The 22,251-nt window shown below is 35.8% G+C and overlaps 1 protein-coding gene across 1 annotated transcript in view; it reads right to left on the bottom strand.

Annotated features, from left to right (window-relative positions):
• The window catches only part of Nurf-38 (Inorganic pyrophosphatase Nurf-38), a 76,356-nt gene extending 65,061 nt beyond the window's left edge, over positions 1-11,295 (bottom strand). The window contains exons 1-2 of the mRNA XM_090403877.1: positions 11,169-11,295; positions 2,074-2,160 (exon numbers count right to left, since the gene is read on the bottom strand). Of these exons, the coding sequence (XP_090260003.1) occupies positions 2,074-2,160; positions 11,169-11,177 (96 nt within the window). The 5' untranslated portion in view covers positions 11,178-11,295. The remainder of the gene's footprint in view (positions 1-2,073; positions 2,161-11,168) is intronic.
• Positions 11,296-22,251: the final 10,956 nt, after the last annotated feature.

Genomic DNA, 22,251 nt, shown 5'->3' with positions numbered 1-22,251 from the left:
ACAAAAAAAAAAAAAAATTCAAATAATTTAAAAACACTAAGAAAACTGCTGATCAGATTCACAAAGCATGACAAAAAAAAAAAAAAAAAAACATGCAATGACATGGCCTCCTATATCAAATGGACTCAAGATTTAATTATTTCAATTGCAATAATAATGTAGTTTTGATTACCCACTGCTATTTTTAGATTTCCTCAAGAGTATTATTGATTACCATTGAATCTATTTTATTTATTTTATTTTTGTAATCAGCAAAAATAATCAAAGGCAGAAAAACTGTTCAGCGTAATTGTTGCTTTATTGACTAAAGATAATGTTATCACTTTTAAGGTGTCATATTCATTGACAATCAAAAAAATTCTTATACCAGAATATCATATCATAAAATACAGTAAATTAAAACAGGAATTTTTCATTCCATTCCCATTCATGTGCCATTTCCTATCTAGGAGGTTGACTACCATGATGTGATTCATAGTTAACTACAGGTGTAACGGCATGTGGTGAGGACCCATTCTCTTCCACATAATGTTGTAAATATTCATGACTATAATCCGTGTGTGTTCACGGGGCCAGTTTGCATGTTCTGAGGGACAAAAAAAAACAGTTTCCAGGTGAAAAAACCCTCCACCTCCATATGAGACCGGATAACTCACCTTTAGTCGAAAGAGACCAGATAAAGGTTTCTCACGTCGTTGACGGGAATCAAAACCAGGTCTTTCTGACCAAAGGGCTTCGTCTATACCGACTGAGCTATGGAGGCTCCAATTTTCATTACATAACTGTTTATTATTCTTCAAAGAAGATTGTGATTAAAATTTTCATATCAAATAAATCAGATGATCAAGCAATGATAAATTAATAGCATATACTTGAATATTCATTAACTACATTGATTATATCAATGCAATATCAATGGTATTACAATTTTAATGGGCACTTCGCATCCAAGGTAACTTTGACACGTATATACATCATGGTCGGTTGGATGGTTAAACTGTTTAGAAATTCTAGGTAAAAATGTACCTTAGTCCCCACACCCCCATCTGTGGGTTCACTATCCATGGTTTCAGTTATTTGCAGTCAATCCCAGTCCGAAGATATCAAATGGAAAATTCCAGAAATAAACAATTTATAATTACATCGGCAAGGCGGATATCAGATCCAACATTATTTCAAAGCTGAATGTTTGTAGAAACTATAAAAGTTTCTTAAGGTGACCTGAGAGCTTACGAGAATACAATCCTCAGCATCCCTGAGTTGCACTACCTACTTGACTTAAGTAACTGAGGGAACTTGGGGATGCCGATGATTGTATTCTCATAAGTTCTCAGGTCAACTTACGAAACTTTCATAGTTTCTACAAACATTTGGGCTTTGAAATAATGTTGGATCTAATATCCACTTTGCATATGTAAGTTTACATCACCAAAATGAAGCTGTATGGCTCTTTCTTTTAGTAATAGACAATTCAGCTGATCCCAGAGGTAGTCCAACACCAGGGCAACTCGTTGCAAAGGTGGAAAAGCTACATTCACCTTGCAGCCTTTTGGAAATCAGGAATGGCATGCTGTTTTGAGTAGTTCTTGGTTATCAGATCGATCGTCATAGAATCGCAGTGCTTGTGTTCGAGTAATCCTCAATTTTACTTAATAATGCCCTAAAGTGCAAGAGTAGTGATGCTGGCAATCGGATATACCAAAGAGAAGTCTAAAAAAATAAAACGTGTGCTGAGGTTGCTAAGATTCCATTCGCATTCAGATAACTTTATTACGGTATGTTGTTATAATCATTCTATTTTATTATTAGTTATTGTTGTTAATCTCTTACTGTGCCTAATTTATAAATTAAACTTTATCATAGATATGTATGTATAGGAAAAAACAGTGTATATAACAGTGTAAACAACATTCCAAGACATCCCATGGATAGTTCAGTACTATCCGTGGGATGTCTTGGAACATATCCCCTGCAGATAAGGGGAGACTACTGTATATACTGATTTTTTTTTTTCCTTGACCATTTATAACTGTGAATTGCAGAAGGTTCAAATATCGCATTATAAATACATACCCTATAGCCTATTTCACAAACATCAATAGGATCATTATCACCTTTAGCTCCTGTTGATTCATCTATATGGTGAGGATTTTCCCATGTCTGAAAGCAATGAAAATTGTAAGTTAGCATGCTATGCTCACTAAGGAGAATGAGAATTGCAAAATACAGTGAACTCTCACTACAGCTTATCAAAAGAGAAGAACAAAGGAATAGTATCTGAAGTTTGGCTACAATGAATTTCTTTTAAAAAAGAATACAGTACTGAATGTCAGGATTTTTACTGAAATTTTTCAGTAATTTTTTATAACGTGCAAATTCACTTAATAGCATTTGCTAGTGAAAGCTGACTACTTACATCCAGAAACTGCAAGTAACTATAAATTACTATTTATTCAATTAGCTATGAACAATTCTTAACGCTATCATCATCTTTCTTTTCCCTCTTTTACCTTGTGGTGTCAAGGGTTTATAAATCATCGGACCTCAAACCAGTCACAAGATAAGGTGATCAGCCCTACGCCCCGGTGTATCCTATGTTCGTAGTGTTGAGTTCTCAAGGCTGGTTTGCTTGCTTTGTGGGATGAAAAACCCCAGGATAAACTGAGGAAAAACCCTACTGTCCATGCCCAAGACCGGCTAACTTGGCTATGGCTGAGGAAGATCCTTCAGCTCCTCACATCACAGACAGGAATCGAACCTAGGACACTCCTTCCCCTGGCATATGGTTGTGAGGCACACAGCCACTAGGCTAACTGCACGGACACTATATAAATCCTAAATCCGCTCAACCTTAGAATTCTGTTCTTACATTTGGAATGGTGCATCAAAAACCAATCTTGATGCTATTCAGCTCTATTATCTCCTTAAAAGATTCTCTCTCTCACACACACATATGCTTTGTTTGTGCATCGAAGTATTCAATGGTATGGCTATTTGTATGGGCACTGTTCCACTGAACTGCCACTATCACCTTCCTCTAAACATTTAAAAACACAAGCAGATGCTGGTTAAATGTCCATATACAGTTCAGATGCAAACACAAATCAAACTGACTTCTCATCCTCCTCTTTTATTCTGTTTCTCCAGCTACGACCTTCAGCTGCTCAAGAACACACAGAGTTTCTTTTTAATTATCAACTACACACACAAGAGGTTTCACAACTCATCCTATGTTGAAGTTAATATAAAAAAATTTTTTTTTTTTTTTTAAAAACTGAGCCCACGAGGCCACTTTATTCCACAATTTATGCTTGCTTTTAACAAATGTAATGTTATCAGAACAGCAGATTCAGTTAATTCTTGATATAGCAAACACCATTTTAGTAAACTCATTCATTACAACAAACTACTGCAAAGTCCAGTCAAAACTCAATGCATGTACATTAAATTACTAAATACCTTGTGTTAATGATAATGTGTATCGAACTGTTTCATTTAAATTTAGTAATTATTCTTATCTGTTATTATAAAATATTTGTGAAAGATTAGCAAAAGAGCCTCTATATCTCAGTCAGTATTGACAATGTCCCTTGGTTAGAAAGATCTGGATTTAAATCCCATGTGGGATACAAAGAACCTTCATAAGGTCTTTTCAACTGAAGGCAAGGTAGCAGATCACACATGGAGGAAGGTTTTTTCCCCTTCTCATCCAGAAACTGGTTTTTCTGGATAAGCACAACTGACAGACATAGCAAAGTATGCAGATAGAATTAATTGCCGCATCAGACTGGTTGTGATTATTCACTCACTTTAACATCTTAAAGGAAGGCAAAGATTAGCATGAGCTGTGCTCAGTTTTGTTTTTGTATCCACAATTCTTCTTAATAACAGATCTCTGAACATACTACATTCAGTTGTGATCTTTTGTTGTAAATAAAAAAAAAAAAAAAAATTCTTAAAAGGCAAACTGAAACTGAAATTTGAATACAAGATACAATACTACACAGGTAACTTGTCTTTATGTGAATCCTACCAAAGAAAGTATATATAAAACATCAAAAATTACACCAATGGGGAGGCTAAAGGTTAGATGTTTCAGAGATCCAGCTCTAGAGACCAAATATGGAACATTTTCAAGCTAATTCAAGCTTTCAAATAAGAATGATGGAAGCAGTCTTACACCAGGCACTGAAATTCATAAAAAACATGTGCTCATAATGGGATAGGGTTTAGAATTCACAGCCTACTGGTTTGGGGTGCAGAAGTGCTCCAGAACAAACTAGGATTTTTAATTCTTACTAGGTTTTGGTTAGAATTAAACAAAGAGCTTATTATTATTACATGACACCTCCAAGGAGTCCAAAGACTCATCAAGGAAGGGCACCTACAACTCCAACTCTCCACCACTCAATCCACCAACTACAGCGAACCACATCACCAACATCAACACTATCTACTGTCCACTACTGGTATAAACATCAAATTGAATACAAGATACAATACTACACAGGTAACTTGTCTTTATGTGAATCCTACCAAAGAAAGTATATATAAAACATCAAAAATTACACCAATGGGGAGGCTAAAGGTTAGATGTTTCAGAGATCCAGCTCTAGAGACCAAATATGGAACATTTTCAAGCTAATTCAAGCTTTCAAATAAGAATGATGGAAGCAGTCTTACACCAGGCACTGAAATTCATAAAAAACATGTGCTCATAATGGGACAGGGTTTAGAATTCACAGCCTACTGGTTTGGGGTGCAGAAGTGCTCCAGATCAAACTAGGATTTTTAATTCTTACTAGGTTTTGGTTAGAATTAAACAAAGAGCTTATTATTATTACATGACACCTCCAAGGAGTCCAAAGACTCATCAAGGAAGGGCACCTACAACTCCAACTCTCCACCACTCAATCCACCAACTACAGCGAACCACATCACCAACATCAACACTATCTACTGTCCACTACTGGTATTTTCACAGGCAATCACAAACATTCATGCCCACAGCAGGATTCAAACCTGCAGCCTTTTGGTTAGAGAATGGATATGAGTTAGAGATATGAGTTGGTTAGAGAGTCTGGTTGGCCACTCGGCCAACCAGACCAGCAAATATGAGTTTAATAACTTATAAACATCAATATTTTAGTATCATGACACAACTTCAGAGTGAACTAATGATAGTTAACTCCAAAGCAATTAGGAATGAAACATAAAAATATATGGTTAGCTGCTCGATCATTGTCGAAGACAAATGACTAACACTATTAGATATACAAGCAACCCCCTGTATAACATAGTACTTCTACACTACAGTTTTGCTCTTGCATGGTCAAAGAATTGCAGCAATCCTCACAAAAGAAAGTACTTATATAACATGATTTTTCTCTAACAGAGAACAACTGCAATAGACCATTCATAACATGGTAATTTTCAGCTTTTGCAGGGAAAACCTTGCTATTATGTTGGAGATGTAATTTTTCAACATTTTTATTTTATTTTATTTTTTTTTTTTTTTATGAATCTCTGCTGTTGATTCTCTCTCAACATTATACAAAAAATCCTTAAAAAATTCCTGGAAAATCCTTATGTTATGTTCCTGTTGAATTTATGCTTCTTTGAGACCATTAAAAATTGTAACTTTGAAGCAGGCAGCATTACTTTTAAAGTTTTTGTAATATTTTGATTTTTATTTGATGGTTTATAAATTTTTCTGGGTATGTATTACTAAACTTTGTTCTTAAGAACCATATTGAAATAATTTCTTTGCTATGAATTAAATTCCAGGCCATAAAGAAATGTGGACCACACAGAAAAAAAGAACACAAAGTGAGCTGAAGTTGCTGCAGGATTTTCTATTTCTGCAAATATTACAGCTCATCCCTAAAAATGTATTACTGATATGCTTGAAAACAAAGAAAGCTTGGGTAACTTCTGATTCATTTAAAGAATGGTTTTAAATTATCGACAATTACTATTTTTAATAAAAATTAAGTTTTTGATAGCTATAAAAATGAAATGGTATATTTTTATTATTATTATTATTACATGACACCTCCAGGGAGTCCAAAGACTCATCGAGAGAGGGCACCTACACCACCACTCAATCCAACTACAATGAACGGCTATACTTTCATCATCTACACCAATGCCATCTACTGCCGATCACCACCATTCATGCCCACGGTGGGATTTAAACCCGCAGCTTTTTTTTTTTTTTTTTGGCTGTAGAGCAGAGACATTAACCACTCGGCCAACAGTTATATTTTGGAAAATTTAACCCCCTCCTTCTATTAGTGCTTTATAACACAGTTTTGCACTACACAAGATTTTCAGGAACTTAACTACTGAAGAAATCATACTGGAATTCGCATGTTCAGATCTTCAGATTTACTAGAGTCCAGTAAGAAGATTAGTGGTTTAGGAATCACATACATGACAAGTACATACTTCACAAAGAATCATTATATAATACACATATTTCTTCTGATAAATCACTCTCTTAAATGTAGCTTTGGTTCTGTGCAGATTAGTAATGCATGATCTTGGTAAGATGATTTTCTCCTCAATAATCACTCCTCACACAGATAAACATGCTGCTCAGAATGCATAAAATGAGAGAAAGAGAGAGAGAGAGAGAGAGAGAGAAACAGACTGGCACTGGAATTACAGTCACCTAAACTGAACTCAGGTGATAATTTGTGGGGTATTCTCTGGCTAGGTTTCATGTGTGTGTGCGTGCATGCACGCACACGCACATGAATGGGGGGGGGAGATAACTTTCTTTAACTGACAAACCCAGTTCCTTGCATCCCAGATACTGCTGACCAGAAGACATATGAAACATCTTTCTGGATGTACTATAGAAGTGCACTAGAGAGAGAGATTTTTGCTTTTAACTTCTAATAATTTAAGACAAAATAAATACAAGAATCACTCACTTTACATGGTTATGAAAAAAGATGCTTTTTTGAATGGACATGGTTAATAAACTGATACTACAGTTTATTTAATTACATGGATTAAAAATTCACTTAACATATTCTTTCAAACTCGTTCAGATGAAATTTCTCACTGATGTTGAGATGAGGTATAGCTTTATCATATCATGAAATACAGTATAGAGACAATTAGAGTCTATGTACTATTATGCTTGCCAAGAAATTATATTCTTGTTTAATCCTTTAACAAAGTGTATGCAAAAAGTCTGTATGTGAAGTTATGTTACTTGTACATAGAGGCTGATGACTTCATATTAACTGCCTTTTTATCCCATAATGTAAACCACACATCCCTCTAGATGTGCATAATGGTATACATTAAGGAAGGGTCATTACCAAGACTAGTTTTGACCTTTGAGGTCTCATCAGTAGTTTCAACCTTGATATCTTCTAGACCCAGGAAGATATCAAGGTTGAATTAATGCAGAAATCAACTATTTCTCATATACAAAGAAAAAAAAGTGCATCATCTTATTATGTAGTGACCCTCCCTTAATGCATAACATTATGCATGTCCATAAGGATGTGTGCTTGGCATTAAGAGTTACTAAGGCAATTGATGTCAAGTCATCAGCCTCAATATACAAGCCTAGTCATGAAGATATACAAAGTTTGCATATAAAGGATTAAAAAATATAATTTCTTAGCTAAGTGAATACCAAATGAAAAAAAAAAAAAAAAAAATCCTACATTTATATACTATATTTAGCAACAACTAGAAGGAAAATGACTTTTCATAATGAAAAACAACTTTCTTCCTAGACACTACTGCACACATGCAACAAAAAGTTTTATTGTAGAACCAAACAAAATATGTAACTAATGCACTGTCCTAACATCCTCTAATTTTCAGTTGCAGAAAATGTATGGTCATATCTGTTTATAATGTGGTTGCAGAAACCAAAATTTCTGTAAAGTAAATGAAGGTTTAGAAATGCATAACATGAAATCAAAATTGCATTTGATATCATTAAGGAAGCTTGAATGTTTTCAGTTAAGTTTTATCTGCAAACTAGTATGCTGTATATTAAAAACATAAAAATGTGACTGCCCTAAGTGGAAGGGCACAATAATACCATCAAGCAAATTTCTGCTTGAAGTAAAACATGCAAAGACACTGCTCTCCCATGAACTAATTCACTTAATTAGCAGTGGACCAATTCCATGTTTTTGCGAACAGTTGCTTTATAGTTTCAAATGATGTATGGACTTTGAAAATATGAATGTACATATTATGAACATAGTTAATATTGTCACTATAAATTAAGCCACCATTAAATAAGTGTGTAATGACTAACTATATACTGCATTACATAAAAATTTAAAAAATTTTTAATTTTAAAAACTATCCTTCAATACTGACTATGGACAAAAGGAAGAGTGAATCATTTTTTTTTTACCAATGGTAAAAAAAAAAGTGAAAAAGTTATCACTTCATCTTAACTGAATTAGGATATGCATGTGATAATAAAGTAAAAACTGCACATGATTTTGGACAATGAAGCAACTCTTGTCTCATTCAGTAAATGTTCAGGAATTATTAAACTCTCATTCATAACTGAGTGATAATTACCTCATTAAGATCAATATGTACAAAGAACAAGATGACTGAACAAATGCAGAAGAAAATGTACCCAATGAAGAACATCACTTTAAAAGAATACGAATCATAACTTTAAAAGAATATGAATCATTGTTTTGGAATGTTGAAACTTTAATACAACTCATGGATATTGACTCTAATCTTGAGTATGCAAGTTCACCAAAACAGATAAAGCTATGAGCTGTTACCACAAGATGTATACACAGAAAAAGAAACAAGAGTCAGTGCAAAATATCTGGCTAATATTTTTCACAATTTTCTTTTAAAATACATTTTATTTATTTTTAATTTTTAAAAACATTATCCATTATTGTTATATCGGCAGTAAAACTGGTAAAAACAAATGTACTCAAATTTGGTAAAGATTTTGAATACCCATGGATGAGTTAATTTTTTTTCAATGCTTATTATATCCAATTAATTAACACTGTAAAAATTTGATAAAACAAAAATAAATTTTATATAATGAACACATCGAGTTTTTACAGTTAGGCAGAACCCAAAACACCTGTAAATGGTCTTTTCTCTTAACATTTAGTATTGTATGTAACATGTGTACAGTCCAACAGGATTTAGCTATCTCTTTGAACAAAAGATGTAAAACTTTCAAGGCTAAGGGAAATGCTCTACAGTCAGAACGGTGTTTGAAATTTTGTTTACAAGTTTAACCCTAAGTGACCTCAAGGTCAATGAAAAAAGGGGGCAGCAAAAATTCAAACGGATGTTCGGCTGGCTGACTTAATGAGATTAGAACACGAAGACGGAAAAGAAAGGGCTTGTCGAAGGTTCCAGAAACCAGGAATCATATGACGATGTAAGGGGTTCGCGTAAGTGCATGGAGTTTAGAAAACTGAACCCAGGGTCTTAGAACTGATGGAATATAAGATGGGACGGGACTTCCAGACACGGGGGGAGTTTTTTTTTTTTTTTTGCACAGAGAAGAAAAGAGCATACGAGAAGATGATGTGATAGAAAGCCTTAGAGTAAAGTCCTGACGTGTCAAGGAGGAAGCCATGCCACGAGCCATCAGTTAGCCCAGAAGCGTAGATGACCAGGGGACAAATCAGCTGAGGAGCAGTCGAACTTGTCTATGAGCTGTTCTGCTTATCTAAGTCCGTGAAGGCCCTGACAATTTGTGACCCTTTGCCAGTGTATTAACGCGCCGATGAATTGGCACCCACATCCCGCAAGCCAACCTGATGAATGGCCGGTATCCCAAGGACCTGAAGGAGGAGAGATCAAAAACCTGAGATGAAGAAAAGGAAACATAGAAAGTCGCAGTAAACGGAATTGGATAGAAGACAGCCCATGTGAGTTAAAATATTGTTTTATTTAGACTGTGTGACACTGACACTATAAGAATAGGTTGTAGAACTGGAAAAATGCACATAAGAGGGACATTAATAGCCAGAATAACTTTTAGAGACTTGTTCTGTCTGGATTTTGATGATTGCATCTAAGAATGAGTATAGCTAATTCCTAGGAAATATTTTGGGTTATGATTTTTATCTAACGCCTGTATATAATCTTGTATGATTTTTCTTAACTAAGTTTACAATATGTTATATTAATCATAACATGTCCTTAACGCCGATTATTCAAGTATTAAGATGTTTGCTAATGATATTTCTTTAAGCCAGATAGATAACATGATGTGTGCCTTATATTAATTGAAAAGATATATATACAGGTATTAAGAAGTGTTTATTAAATGATAATTCTTTAAGCTAGATAGATAACATGATATGTGCCTTGTATTAATTGAAGAGAAATATATGCAGGTATTAAGAAGTTTGTTAAATGATAATTCGTTAAGCTAGATAGATAACATGATGTGTGCCTTGTATTAATTGAAGTAGAGATATATGCAAGTTTGTTTTTAGTTTTTTTTTTTGAGAATTACAGAGGATCACTCTCTGTCTTATAGTGTAAAATATATGCCTGTTTGTTGACTATTAAATCCTATGTTGCATTTTAAACGAAGTTTTGCCTGATCTTATTTTTAATTGCAAAGCATTGATCTTAAATAAAAATTGAACCTAAGCGGGAAACGTTGATATAAATAGTAAGTGAGAAAAGGGCCAGGACTGCAAAGCAAATTGATAACTTGGGGATGATAAAGAGATTTTGTTGTGAAAGATTTAATAACCTACTGGAAGTACTATATTTCTTGCACCATATCGAGGCATGGATGGCGCAGTGATAAATCTAAATAAATATTTCCATTGCTCTCAGGTAGAAGGAGTATAGAATACAGAAGGTAGGAATCTAGAGAATTAAAAGGGGAATGCAGAAAATTAAGTGCCAAGAATATTACACTGCCACAACATCACCTATATATATATATATATATATATATATATATATATATATATATATATATATATAAGTAAAGAAACCAGAATATAAAAGAAAGGAAACACAAAAGAAACTGCAATATATTACAACACGTTTTCACATTACATGTCATTTCCACCGGATACGTTAGTCATGCAAAGTGAGGTATTCTTGTAACTTTTATGATTATGTGAAACCAGCAACAATATTCAAAATGTTTTTCTTACCTGAGGCATAGCTCCATAATTCCATATATACCCATGATGAGGAAAACAGTTAGACACAAATCTAACCTTTCCTTTTTTTACATCCTGCTTAATAGGATTAAGTGGCTCCTTTGTTGCAATCTGAAATAAAGCAAAAGAAAATTCAATTCCTTATCAAGTAAGCTATATAACAAGTAATTTAATGCTCGTTACTGGTAGGTTTCCTTATGAAATGCAAAATCCAGTATTAAATCCAATGATATCACAAAATAAATGCCAAGTTAGCCTGAAAGAAATTACAGAATATGAGCTTAGAGCACCTAAGTCCCAACTTTTGTTGATAAGATTAGCAGAATAGCAATAAAAATAAAAATTAACTATTAATTATTCATTCAAAATACCACCTCTCACCTGTACAACTCGTACTGTATATTCATCCCAAATTGACCCAATTTTAGAACACTGTTTTTACATTTGGATTGATGTACTAAAAACTATTTACTTATACAGCTTACATGAAGAAAAAAATAAAAAAAACTCCAATGTACAGGGTGATCAAAATTAAAGTATCCTGTTTTAAGTCCTTGTGAAGTGCCATTCAGTGATCCAAACTTCTGCAGGAATACCTTGTGTCAAGCAGAAACAACATCTGAGAAAAAAAAATAGTTCCAAAATTCACCGCCAAGGGGTGTTGTAAACACTAATGCAAGAAATTTGCATATCATGCAACTCAGCAGGTGGTAGGAGGATTTAAAAAGATGGACGTGGGAATTTCCTCTTCATTCTGATTGTTAATACTGTCCACAGTCATGGCACTAACCTTGCCCCAATGTGCTTTGCTCATGGACTACACTTTGCAAATTTCTTCACCTGAACAAATATCGACAAGATCTACTATCTTCATGTGCTCTGCAATGAATGATTAGTTGTTTTGAAGAAACAGGATCATTGGGAGTTAGATCTAGCAGAGTTCGCAAACCAACCAGTTCACAAAAAGCGAATGCAGTTGCTGTTGTAGAGCAGGCCATGAATAGGCATGAGAGCAGTGGTTCCTGCAGTGCACATGATGTATCAAGACACATGGATGTGCCTTACACAACTGTTTCTCAAATTTTATGAAAGAGTCAGGTTGGTGTCGAGGCTAGCTGGTGAACGGTCGTGCTATCGGAGAGCTCCTGAGAGATTTGTGTTTTTTGTTGATTTATTGGTGTTTTGGATTCAATTTTTTTTGTTTTGGTGTTTTGGATTCAATAATTTTGGTATATTATTAGAGCTTTATTAACGTGGTTAGTGTACTAAGTGTTTTATAACATAATCTATGTCGGAAGTCGCCGCTAGATGAATTCGTAATGAGTAGTGTTCGTGCAAGCTCCAGATAAGATAAGTATCATTTTCAGTTATCGATACAAATTACTTAATATTGTGTAGTTTTGTTTTGTTTGCCTTGCGTATTTTAGTGCATCTATTTTTGGTGTGTTATAAAGTTTAATTTGACAAAACACGTTACAGATAAATATGGCACCTGTGCGTAGGAAAATGGCGGCCAGTAATGAAGGTTCGCCATCGTTATCTAAGAACGGTAGCATAAAAGAAATGAGTCAGTGTACTAGCTGTGAAATGTACGCTTTGCGGAGTGCGGTCGGAGTGTGGTTAGATGATGATAAAGGATTGAATGTGTGTAGAAAATGTAGGGAGAATGCGGAATTGAAGTGTATTTCGGATCGTGAGTGTGATATTTTTGTCAACCTTCAAAATGAAGGAAATAGGGATATGACAAGAAACGGCAAGGTTGTACATGAAAATTGTGAGAGTGTGAATGTAGAAAGTGTGAATGATAGTATAAATGGTTTCTCAGAGAACAAAAAAGATGAGATAGATGCATTGAGTGAGATCGCGTTGTTGAATAGTGCGATAGAAAGAGCAAAACAGCAGCTAGAGTGCATGAATAAAAGTAGACTGAATGAACCAACCAATAATAAAAGGTATGACAGGAAAAATAGACGTATGAATGTGAACATGAACAAAATGAAGGATAGAGTGCTGTATGGAGACTCGTTAGTACGAGGTGTGTTAGTAGAGGACTTGACAAAATCGTACCAACCTGGTGCGACCATAAAGGACATAACTGCGTCTATTAGAGAGCAAAAGGAAAGGGTGAAAGAAATGATTGTTGTGGCAGGTACGAATGATTTGAAAGGAGATAAAATGGAAATGATAGAAGACCTGAATGAATTGTTTGAGGTAGCAAAAGAAAAGAGTGAGAGAGTTAGAATGATTAGTCTTTTGCCACGGTATGACAATGAAATGTTTAAAAGGAGGGCTATAACTGCAAATGACTTTATGCGTGGGTTATGTATGACGAGTGGTGTGGAATTTGTGGATGTGTGGAGTGAGTTTGATGGGCGAAAGGATCTATATAAGATGGATGGCTTGCATTTGAATGGTTACGGTGTAAGAAGACTTGAGAAAGTGTTGCTGAATGTAGTGGATGTGCAAATTCAGGGAAACTAGATTTGTTAGGGGGGGTAGAGATACAGTCCTTAAGGAGGCAGTTGAATGTAAGAATGAATATAATATGCCAGAGCAAATAAGGACAACAAATCAGAGTGGGATAGTTAATATAAGGCATCAAGGTAGGGTTGGGGCTAATGGGGGTCTTAAATTCATGTACACTAATACTAGGAGTATTAGGAACAAGAAGGAAGAGATTTTGACCATGGTTGGCACTTCCAGACCACAGGTTATAGGTATTAGTGAAACATGGCTGACTGTAGATGATATAACTAGTGGGATTGAATGTGATGGATATAGTGTGTTCAGGAATGACAAAGAGAATAAAATGGGGGGAGGAGTATTGTTGATGATAGCTGATGAGCTCCAGCCAAGGAGAATAGAAGTTGAATTGCAGGATAGAGAAAAGAGCACATTTGAGGCCATTTGGTGTGAGATTGTGGCTAGCAGAACTAAATATACAATTGGATGCTGCTATAGACCAGGTGATGGAAAAGATGGTGGTGACAGTATGCACAAGCAAATAGAAGAAATGGGTGGAAGGAGGGTGATTATTATGGGAGATTTCAACTATGGTCGCATTGATTGGAGTGAGGAGAGGACACACGGGAGGAAGGAACTGGATTTTATGCGGTTATTAAGGGATAACTATCTGCGACAGCATGTAATGGAAAATACTAGGGGTCAGAGAGTGCTTGACCTAGTAATTACATCTGAGGATTTGGCTGTAACAAATATGACCACATTGCCACCAATCGGTGAGAGTGATCATAGGGTCTTAACTTGGGAGGTGGCTAAAGGTGTAGAATTTTCAATTAAGACAGGGTACATGTGGAATTATCGGGCGGGAAAGTACGACAAGCTTAGGAGTTTGATTGGTTCGGTGCCATGGCATGTACAACTGCAAGGACTAGAAGTTGATAGTGCATGGGAGGTAGTTAAGAAGTGCTTGCATGAAGCAATGGCTGACTGTATACCTAGAGTCCGAATAATAAATCAAGTAGGGGTTAAATGGATGAATAACACCATTAAGCTTGAGTTGCAAAAAAAGAAACAACTATGGAGGGAATTTAAGGAGAAGGGTGACCGACAGGCACATGAACGGTATAAAGCGCAGGCCAGAAGGGTGACGAGTGTGGTAAGAAAAGCAAAAAAGGATTACGAAAGAACATTGGCCATGCAGGCTAAAGAGAATCCTAAACAGTTTTTTAGATATGTAGCAAGTAAAAGGAAAAATGTACATGGCAGATTGATTTTAAAGAATGCCGATGGTAGGGAGGTAACTGAATCAGTTGAGATAGTTGAGTTACTGAGTGAGCACTTTGCAAAAGTATATCATCCAGGTGGTGACATTGCAGAAACGAATAAACCAGTAGATTATACGGGAATTGTGGTTAATGAAGTGGAGGTGAGTAGTCTATTGCATAACCTCAATGTCAATACATCTGTGGGATTGGATGGTATACCAGCTCGTGTTGTACGAGAAGCAGCTAAAGAATTGTCAGTACCCTTGACCATTTTGTTTAATTTGAGTCTCGGGTCTGGGTTAGTCCCGAGCGGGTGGAAAGAGGGGAAAATAGTTCCACTGCATAAAGGTGGTTCCAAGACTGCTGTTGTAAATTACTGACCGATTAGCATATCAGGAATCATTGTCAAGGTCTTAGAGAAAATAGTCAAGAGGAAAATACAAGATTGGATAGAAGAAAATGGGATACTGTATCGGGGACAGCATGGTTTTGTGAAGGGTAGGTCATGCCTCAGTAACTTGCTCACGTATTATAACACAGTGACGGCTGAACTGGATAAGGGTAATGGATTTACAGTGATTCTACTGGACCTTGCCAAGGCCTTTGACAGGATTCCACATGGAATTCTAATCAGTAAATTGCAGCATATGGGAATGGACATAGGGTTGGTGAGATGGATAGGAGGGTGGTTGACGGAGAGATATCAGAGAGTGGTTTACTCGGGAGTAGAGTCCACAAGATGGCCTGTGACTAGTGGTGTGCCACAAGGATCTGTTCTTGGACCACTGCTGTTTAATTTGTTCATAAATGATATAGGAAAGGATCTGAGAGGAACAGTTCATTTGTTTGCGGATGATGCGAAGTTGGGTAGGGCAATAGTGAATGCAGATGACGTCAAAATTTTGCAGGATGATTTGGATAGATTGGAGGTCTGGGCTAAGGAGAATGGATGTCAGTTTAATGTGGCAAAATGTAAGGTTATGCATTTTGGGGTGAAAAGATTGGCGGCAGTTTACTGCATTGGTGGAACCCAGCTCCAGGAAATTGATGAGGCATGAGATTTAGGAGTGTTGGTGGATAAGGAATTGAAATTTAGGGGACACATTGCAAAAGTGACCAAAACAGCTCATCAAATCACTTGGTTGCTGAAGAATACGTTGACAAGCAGAGACAAGCAGGTTATTGTTCCTCTCTATCGAGCCTTGATAAGCCCCCATCTCGACTACTGTGCTCAGATTTGGTCACCTAGGTTTCTTCTTGATGGGGAGGAGGTGGAGAGGATCCAGAGGCGAGTGACCAAGATGATAGCAGGTCTGTGGAATTAACCGTATGAGAACAGGTTGAGGATTTGTGGGTTGCAAAAATTGGTTGATAGGCGGAGGAGGGGAGATATGATTGAGACATTCAAATTACTGAAAGGTTTCTATAAAATTAATTCAGAAGATATTTTTGAGAACAGGGCTGGTTGTGGGAGGACTAGGGGACATCCATGGAAACTGGGCAAAAGTGTGGTTAGTAAAGGTGTTAGAGCTGGGTTCTTTACTTTTAGAGTAGTGAATGGGTGGAATGCGCTCCCTGAGTCTGTAGTGGATGCTGTGACAGTGAATGAGTTTAAGGCGAGGTATGATAGATACTGCATGAATGTCAGATAGTTGTGATGAATATGATTTGGGGCCTCCCTCGATGAGTCTAATGACTCCCTGGAGTTGCCCGTAATAATAGTAATAATAGTAATAGTCTGCATTTCTACCTATTCAAGATAACTCTGACACAGCTCTTGTACCTGCAGGACTTTGACAGTCAACTGACATTCACTTTAATATTCCTTGCTTGAGTGGAGTTGGATGCTGCATGTCCATGGATGATTTTGTAGGGGAGATGAGGCCTCACTTTCACCTGAATGGACTGTGAATACCTACAATTGCTTGGTGTGGGCTATGCAAAACCCACATGCAATCAAACAGATTCCTTTGCATTCATACTGTCTGGTATGGGTTTACAATTTTGTTTATCATTGGACCATTCTTTCTTTGAGGACATTCGCCAGTTGGGTCCTGTAACCTGCTCAGTTACTGCTGAGAGGTATCGCAATATGATAAACAATTTTATTGTGCCACAGTAGTGCTTGTGCTGTAGCTGTGGTACAACTACAGCCTTGTGTGTGTATGAAATATCTTCACAACCAGACTACTTTTATGCAGATACTGATGATTTCATATCAGTTGCCTTAGTATTCATTAATGAAAACACACTTCCTTCTAGATGTGCATGCCACTATGCATTATGTGAAGGATCACTACTTCTTTCCATAATGTGTAGCAATATACACATACCAAGGCAACTTATACAAGTCTGCCTTTATATACAAGTAGCTTAGTCGTGAATATATTTCACACACAAACTTTACCTATGCTGGGTATAGAATTAAAATAAGCATATAATTTCTTGTCTAATATAATCTAATTGCTGATAATATTAAACACACCACACAAAAAATTATGGAATGCAAACTTTATTCCTTAATATGGAGTTATATCACTATGTACTTTTAATTACAGCTTGGAGTTTTTTTTGGCATGCTGTCAATATGACTCATTATCATATGCATATCAAGTTTATTCCACCCCACACTTAAAAGATCCATTAATTCCACCAAATTGCAGGGTGTCGATGTTTCTTCTTTATGGCCATTTCTAAAATGTCACAGATTTTTTCAATAACATTCAGATCGTATGAACTTGCTGGCCAATTGAGATGTTCTTTCTCATGTTCAAACCAATCCAGCACAATTCTAGCTGGATGGACATGAGAGTTACCTTGAAATTCAGGATCCACTACTTGTCCTTTTTGTTCCAAAAACTGGACAAATGGCAATAGTTCATTATTCAAAAGTGTCAGATAATTGGGGTTTCCCAAAGCAGGCTCCATAACTGAAATTCTAGGGCTCTGCCAATCTTGTTTACAAACATTCACTTATTATTTTTTTTTAAATTAATGAATCGATAAGATATTCTGGGAGTTGTTCAACAAGCTTAGAAATTGAGGACAGAGTGCTGTAAAAGGAGTTAGAGATGATAAAGGTGAGAAAAAGATATCCTTGAAGTATGGAGTAATTACTACATGAAAACAGGAGAAAAAGATATCCTTGAAGTATGGAGTAATTACTACATGAAAACGGGAGAAAAAGATATCCTTGAAGTATGGAGTAATTACTACATGAAAACGGGAGAAAAAGATATCCTTGAAGTATGGAGTAATTACTTCGAAAAATTGCTAAATGAAACAACTATACATAAAAATATAACGGAAAAACTCACGTAGAAAAATTATTTAATGGTATAATTTTCGCCCGTGTGTCACAGGCATCTTCAGTACAATTAGGCACAAAAAATTAAACATTAACTGACAATTCCAAAAAGCGCCACCTAAGTAGCTGGTGTAGGATAACTAAAAAGGTCAATAACTTTCCTAAAAAAAAAAAAAAAAAAAAAAAAAAAAAAAAAAAAAAAAAATTAATACAATAAAAAGTTAGGAAAGATTAGCTGATTTGTAAAGTACTATCTCCCATAAAGGGGATAGACGTAAGCCGTCGGATCTGTTTAAGTTAGGAGAATGAAGTAGAGTTTCACATGCTTCTTTATAAAGGCGTTCCATGAGAAACTGACTTTTGTGAAGAACTCTTGTCTTTTTCCAATGAACTCTGTGTCTAGTGAAGATGGCATGTTCTGCAAGTCCAGACTTTTCAGGTTTAAAGTATTCAATATAAGATTGGTGTTCTTCTAGCCGAATGGAGGCAGATCTTCCCGTTTGTCCGAAATAACATAATCCACAAGAGCACGGAATCTGGTAGACACCTGGATGATTGAGATGTGGAAGCTTGTCCTTTGGAGAAGCGAGAAAGGTGGAGATTTTTCTAAACGGTCGAAAGGCAACAAAAATATTCAGTGGTTTTAAAATTTTTGCTATACGTTCACTGATGCCTTGTATATAAGGGATGGTAATGCGCGTTATTTCCTCTGTGTTTGAAGAGGGAGACATATTAAATCTACTCAAAGTTCTTTCAATGAAGCAATTCTTATAGCCATTAGATAGAAAGGAAGAAGTTATATATCGTATTTCTTTCTGTAAAAGATCGTCTGTAGAACAAAAGGAGTGGGCCAGATGAACCAGTGTTTTAATAGTTCCTGCCTTTTGACTGGGATGGTGATGAGATTCCGCATGGATATAATGGCCTGTATGAGTCTTCTTTCTATAAACTAAGAAATGTAGGTTACCATCTGGTTGGCGAAGAATTAGAAGATCTAAAAAGGCTAACTGCTTATTTGATTCTACTTCTAGGGTAAACTTGATCCTAGGATGAAATGCGTTTAACTTATTGAGAAATTGTTGAAGTTCATCAGAAGAGCCATTCCATACAGCAAAAATGTCATCGACATATCTGAACCAATGAGTAGGTCTGGGAGAAATATTGTCAAAGATACGTTGTTCAAAATGTTCCATAAAGAAATTGGAGATAGCAGGAGAGAGAGGATTACCCATTGCTGTTCCTTCAATTTGTTGATATAACTTATTTTTAAAAGAAAAATAACCAGAATTTATTACAAAATCAAATAAGTTTACAATGTCTGAAGGAAATTCCTGTTGTAGTAATTCAATACTTTCCGAAAGAGGCACATTTGTAAATAAAGAAACAACATCTAAACTGATCATGATATCAGAAACGTCCAAATGAAGATCTGAAATTTTATTTTTAAAATCCAAAGTATTTTTTATATAAGTATCAGTTCTTCTAGTTGAAGAGGAGAGTAAATTAGATAAAAATTTTGAGATTTTGTAAGTTGGGCAACCTATACAATCTACGACTGGTCTTAACGGAATGCCTGGTTTATGAACTTTTGGAAGACCATACAATCTAGGTGGACGACCGAAGAAGGTTTTAAGTTTTTTCTTTTGATCTTCATTCCATGTAGATACATTATCTATAAGAGAATTAAGTCTCTTCAATTGACTCCGGGTAGGATCCGACGTAAGAGGCCTATAAGTTGAATAGTCGCGAAGTAAAAGAGACATTTTTCTCTCATATTCCTTCCTATCTTAATCACTACAGCCTTCCCCTTATCAGCTTTCGTAATTATTAAATTATTGTTATTCTTCAGTGATTTCAATGCTTTAAATTCAGAGTAAGAAAGATTAGGACGAGGAGGCTTGGCATGAAAAAGAATTTGTGCACATTCAAAACGTAATCTGTTGGCTGTTTTTTGGGATAAGGATCGAATACCCCTGTCTATGTTATGAAAAAAATCCATAATAGGCACCTTATTCGGCGTAACAGCGAAATCATATCCTTTTGATAAAACAAAACGTTCACAGTCTGTTAGTGGACGTCCGGAAACATTTATGACTACTTTATCTATATCAATAGTATTATTACTGGATCTAGGTAAGCTGACTAGTGATTCAAATTTGCGTTTCAGCTTGTCACGAGAATCATTGAAAACCTTTAAGTAAGAACTCGAAGATATGCGCATTACAGTAGTAAAAGTTTCAACAGTTAAAATAGATTCCAGAGCAATTTTTATATCCATAATTTCTCTATTTAAGATGGCAAGAAATTTTTTAGCTTCGTGTAGCTGAATATTTAAAAGAGACTTACTAGCTTTGAAGTAGATCCGATGAGCTTTTGGGGACCTAAAAACTTCTTTTATTTTACAACAGGTTGGAATAACCTGGGCCATCTTACATCGTTTAAGGAATATTAATCTGTTAATGCATTTGGCCTTCTTTATCAATACTTTACCGTATCTAGCAGATTGTCTGGAAATAGACTCTCCGTGAAGTCTAGCAATAAGTTTTAAAAGATGCCTTTTTAGATCTTCTAATTCTTCGCCAACCAGATGGTAACCTACATTTCTCAGTTTATAGAAAGAAGACTCATACAGGCCATTATATCCATGGGGAATCTCATCACCATCCCAGTCAAAAGGCAGGAACTATTAAAACACTGGTTCATCGGGCCCACTCCTTTTGTTCTACAGACGATCTTTTACAGAAAGAAATACGATATATAACTTCTTCCTTTCTATCTAATGGCTATAAGAATTGCTTCATTAAAAGAACTTTGAGTAGATTTAATATGTCTCCCTCTTCAAACACAGAGGAAATAACGCGCATTACCATCCCTTATATACAAGGCATCAGTGAACGTATAGCAAAAATTTTAAAACCACTGAATATTTTTGTTGCCTTTCGACCGTTTAGAAAAATCTCCACCTTTCTCGCTTCTCCAAAGGACAAGCTTCCACATCTCAATCATCCAGGTGTCTACCAGATTCCGTGCTCTTGTGGATTATGTTATTTCGGACAAACGGGAAGATCTGCCTCCATTCGGCTAGAAGAACACCAATCTTATATTGAATACTTTAAATCTGAAAAGTCTGGACTTGCAGAACATGCCATCTTCACTAGACACAGAGTTCATTGGAAAAAGACAAGAGTTCTTCACAAAAGTCAGTTTCTCATGGAACGCCTTTATAAAGAAGCATGTGAAACTCTACTTCATTCTCCTAACTTAAACAGATCCGACGGCTTACGTCTATCCCCTTCATGGGAGATAGTACTTTACAAATCAGCTAATCTTTCCTAACTTTTTATTGTATTAATTTTTTTTTTTTTTTTTTTTTTTTTTTTTTTTTTTTTTTTTTTGGAAAGTTATTGACCTTTTTAGTTATCCTACACCAGCTACTTAGGTGGCGCTTTTTGGAATTGTCAGTTAATGTTTAATTTTTTGTGCCTAATTGTACTGAAGATGCCTGTGACACACGGGCGAAAATTATACCATTAAATAATTTTTCTACGTGAGTTTTTCCGTTATATTTTTATGTATAGTTATGTCTACTCACGGTTTACCTCTTTTAAAACTTAAATGAAACAAATAGTGATGACAGCACAGCACTATGACTGCAGAACAAATATATAATGCTGATGAGACTGGATTGTTATGGAAGTGCCTCCCCATGTCGGCTTGTGCGACGGAAGCTTCGTTGAAGGGCTTTAAGCAGAACAAAGACCACATAACTGTGGTGGTATAGTTCGCCCACCGATTTGAGGTCCCTCGACACTTCTGCGCATCTCAGAAAAAGAAGAATCCATTCCGATAATAGGGTAATCAGTCCGTATAGTGGGATGAGTTGTTTATTATTACCGGTCAGAAAATTAACTTCTCTTTTATGATTATTGTAGTTAACTATGTTGCTTGTATAACAGTTGGAAAATTTTACCTATAAAGCACGTGATTTCGCGTGTTGGAGACCAATTCGGACGTCCTTCATTTTTTTCTCCCCTTCAGC

Source organism: Typopeltis vanoorti, chromosome 14 (genome assembly GCF_054136105.1).
Source record: "Typopeltis vanoorti isolate ZY-2024b chromosome 14, IOZ_Tvanoo_1.0, whole genome shotgun sequence".
Classification (NCBI taxonomy): domain Eukaryota; kingdom Metazoa; phylum Arthropoda; class Arachnida; order Uropygi; family Thelyphonidae; genus Typopeltis; species Typopeltis vanoorti.
The sequence above is the reverse complement of the archived record's forward strand: the minus strand, read 5'-3'. Positions and strand labels throughout refer to the sequence as shown.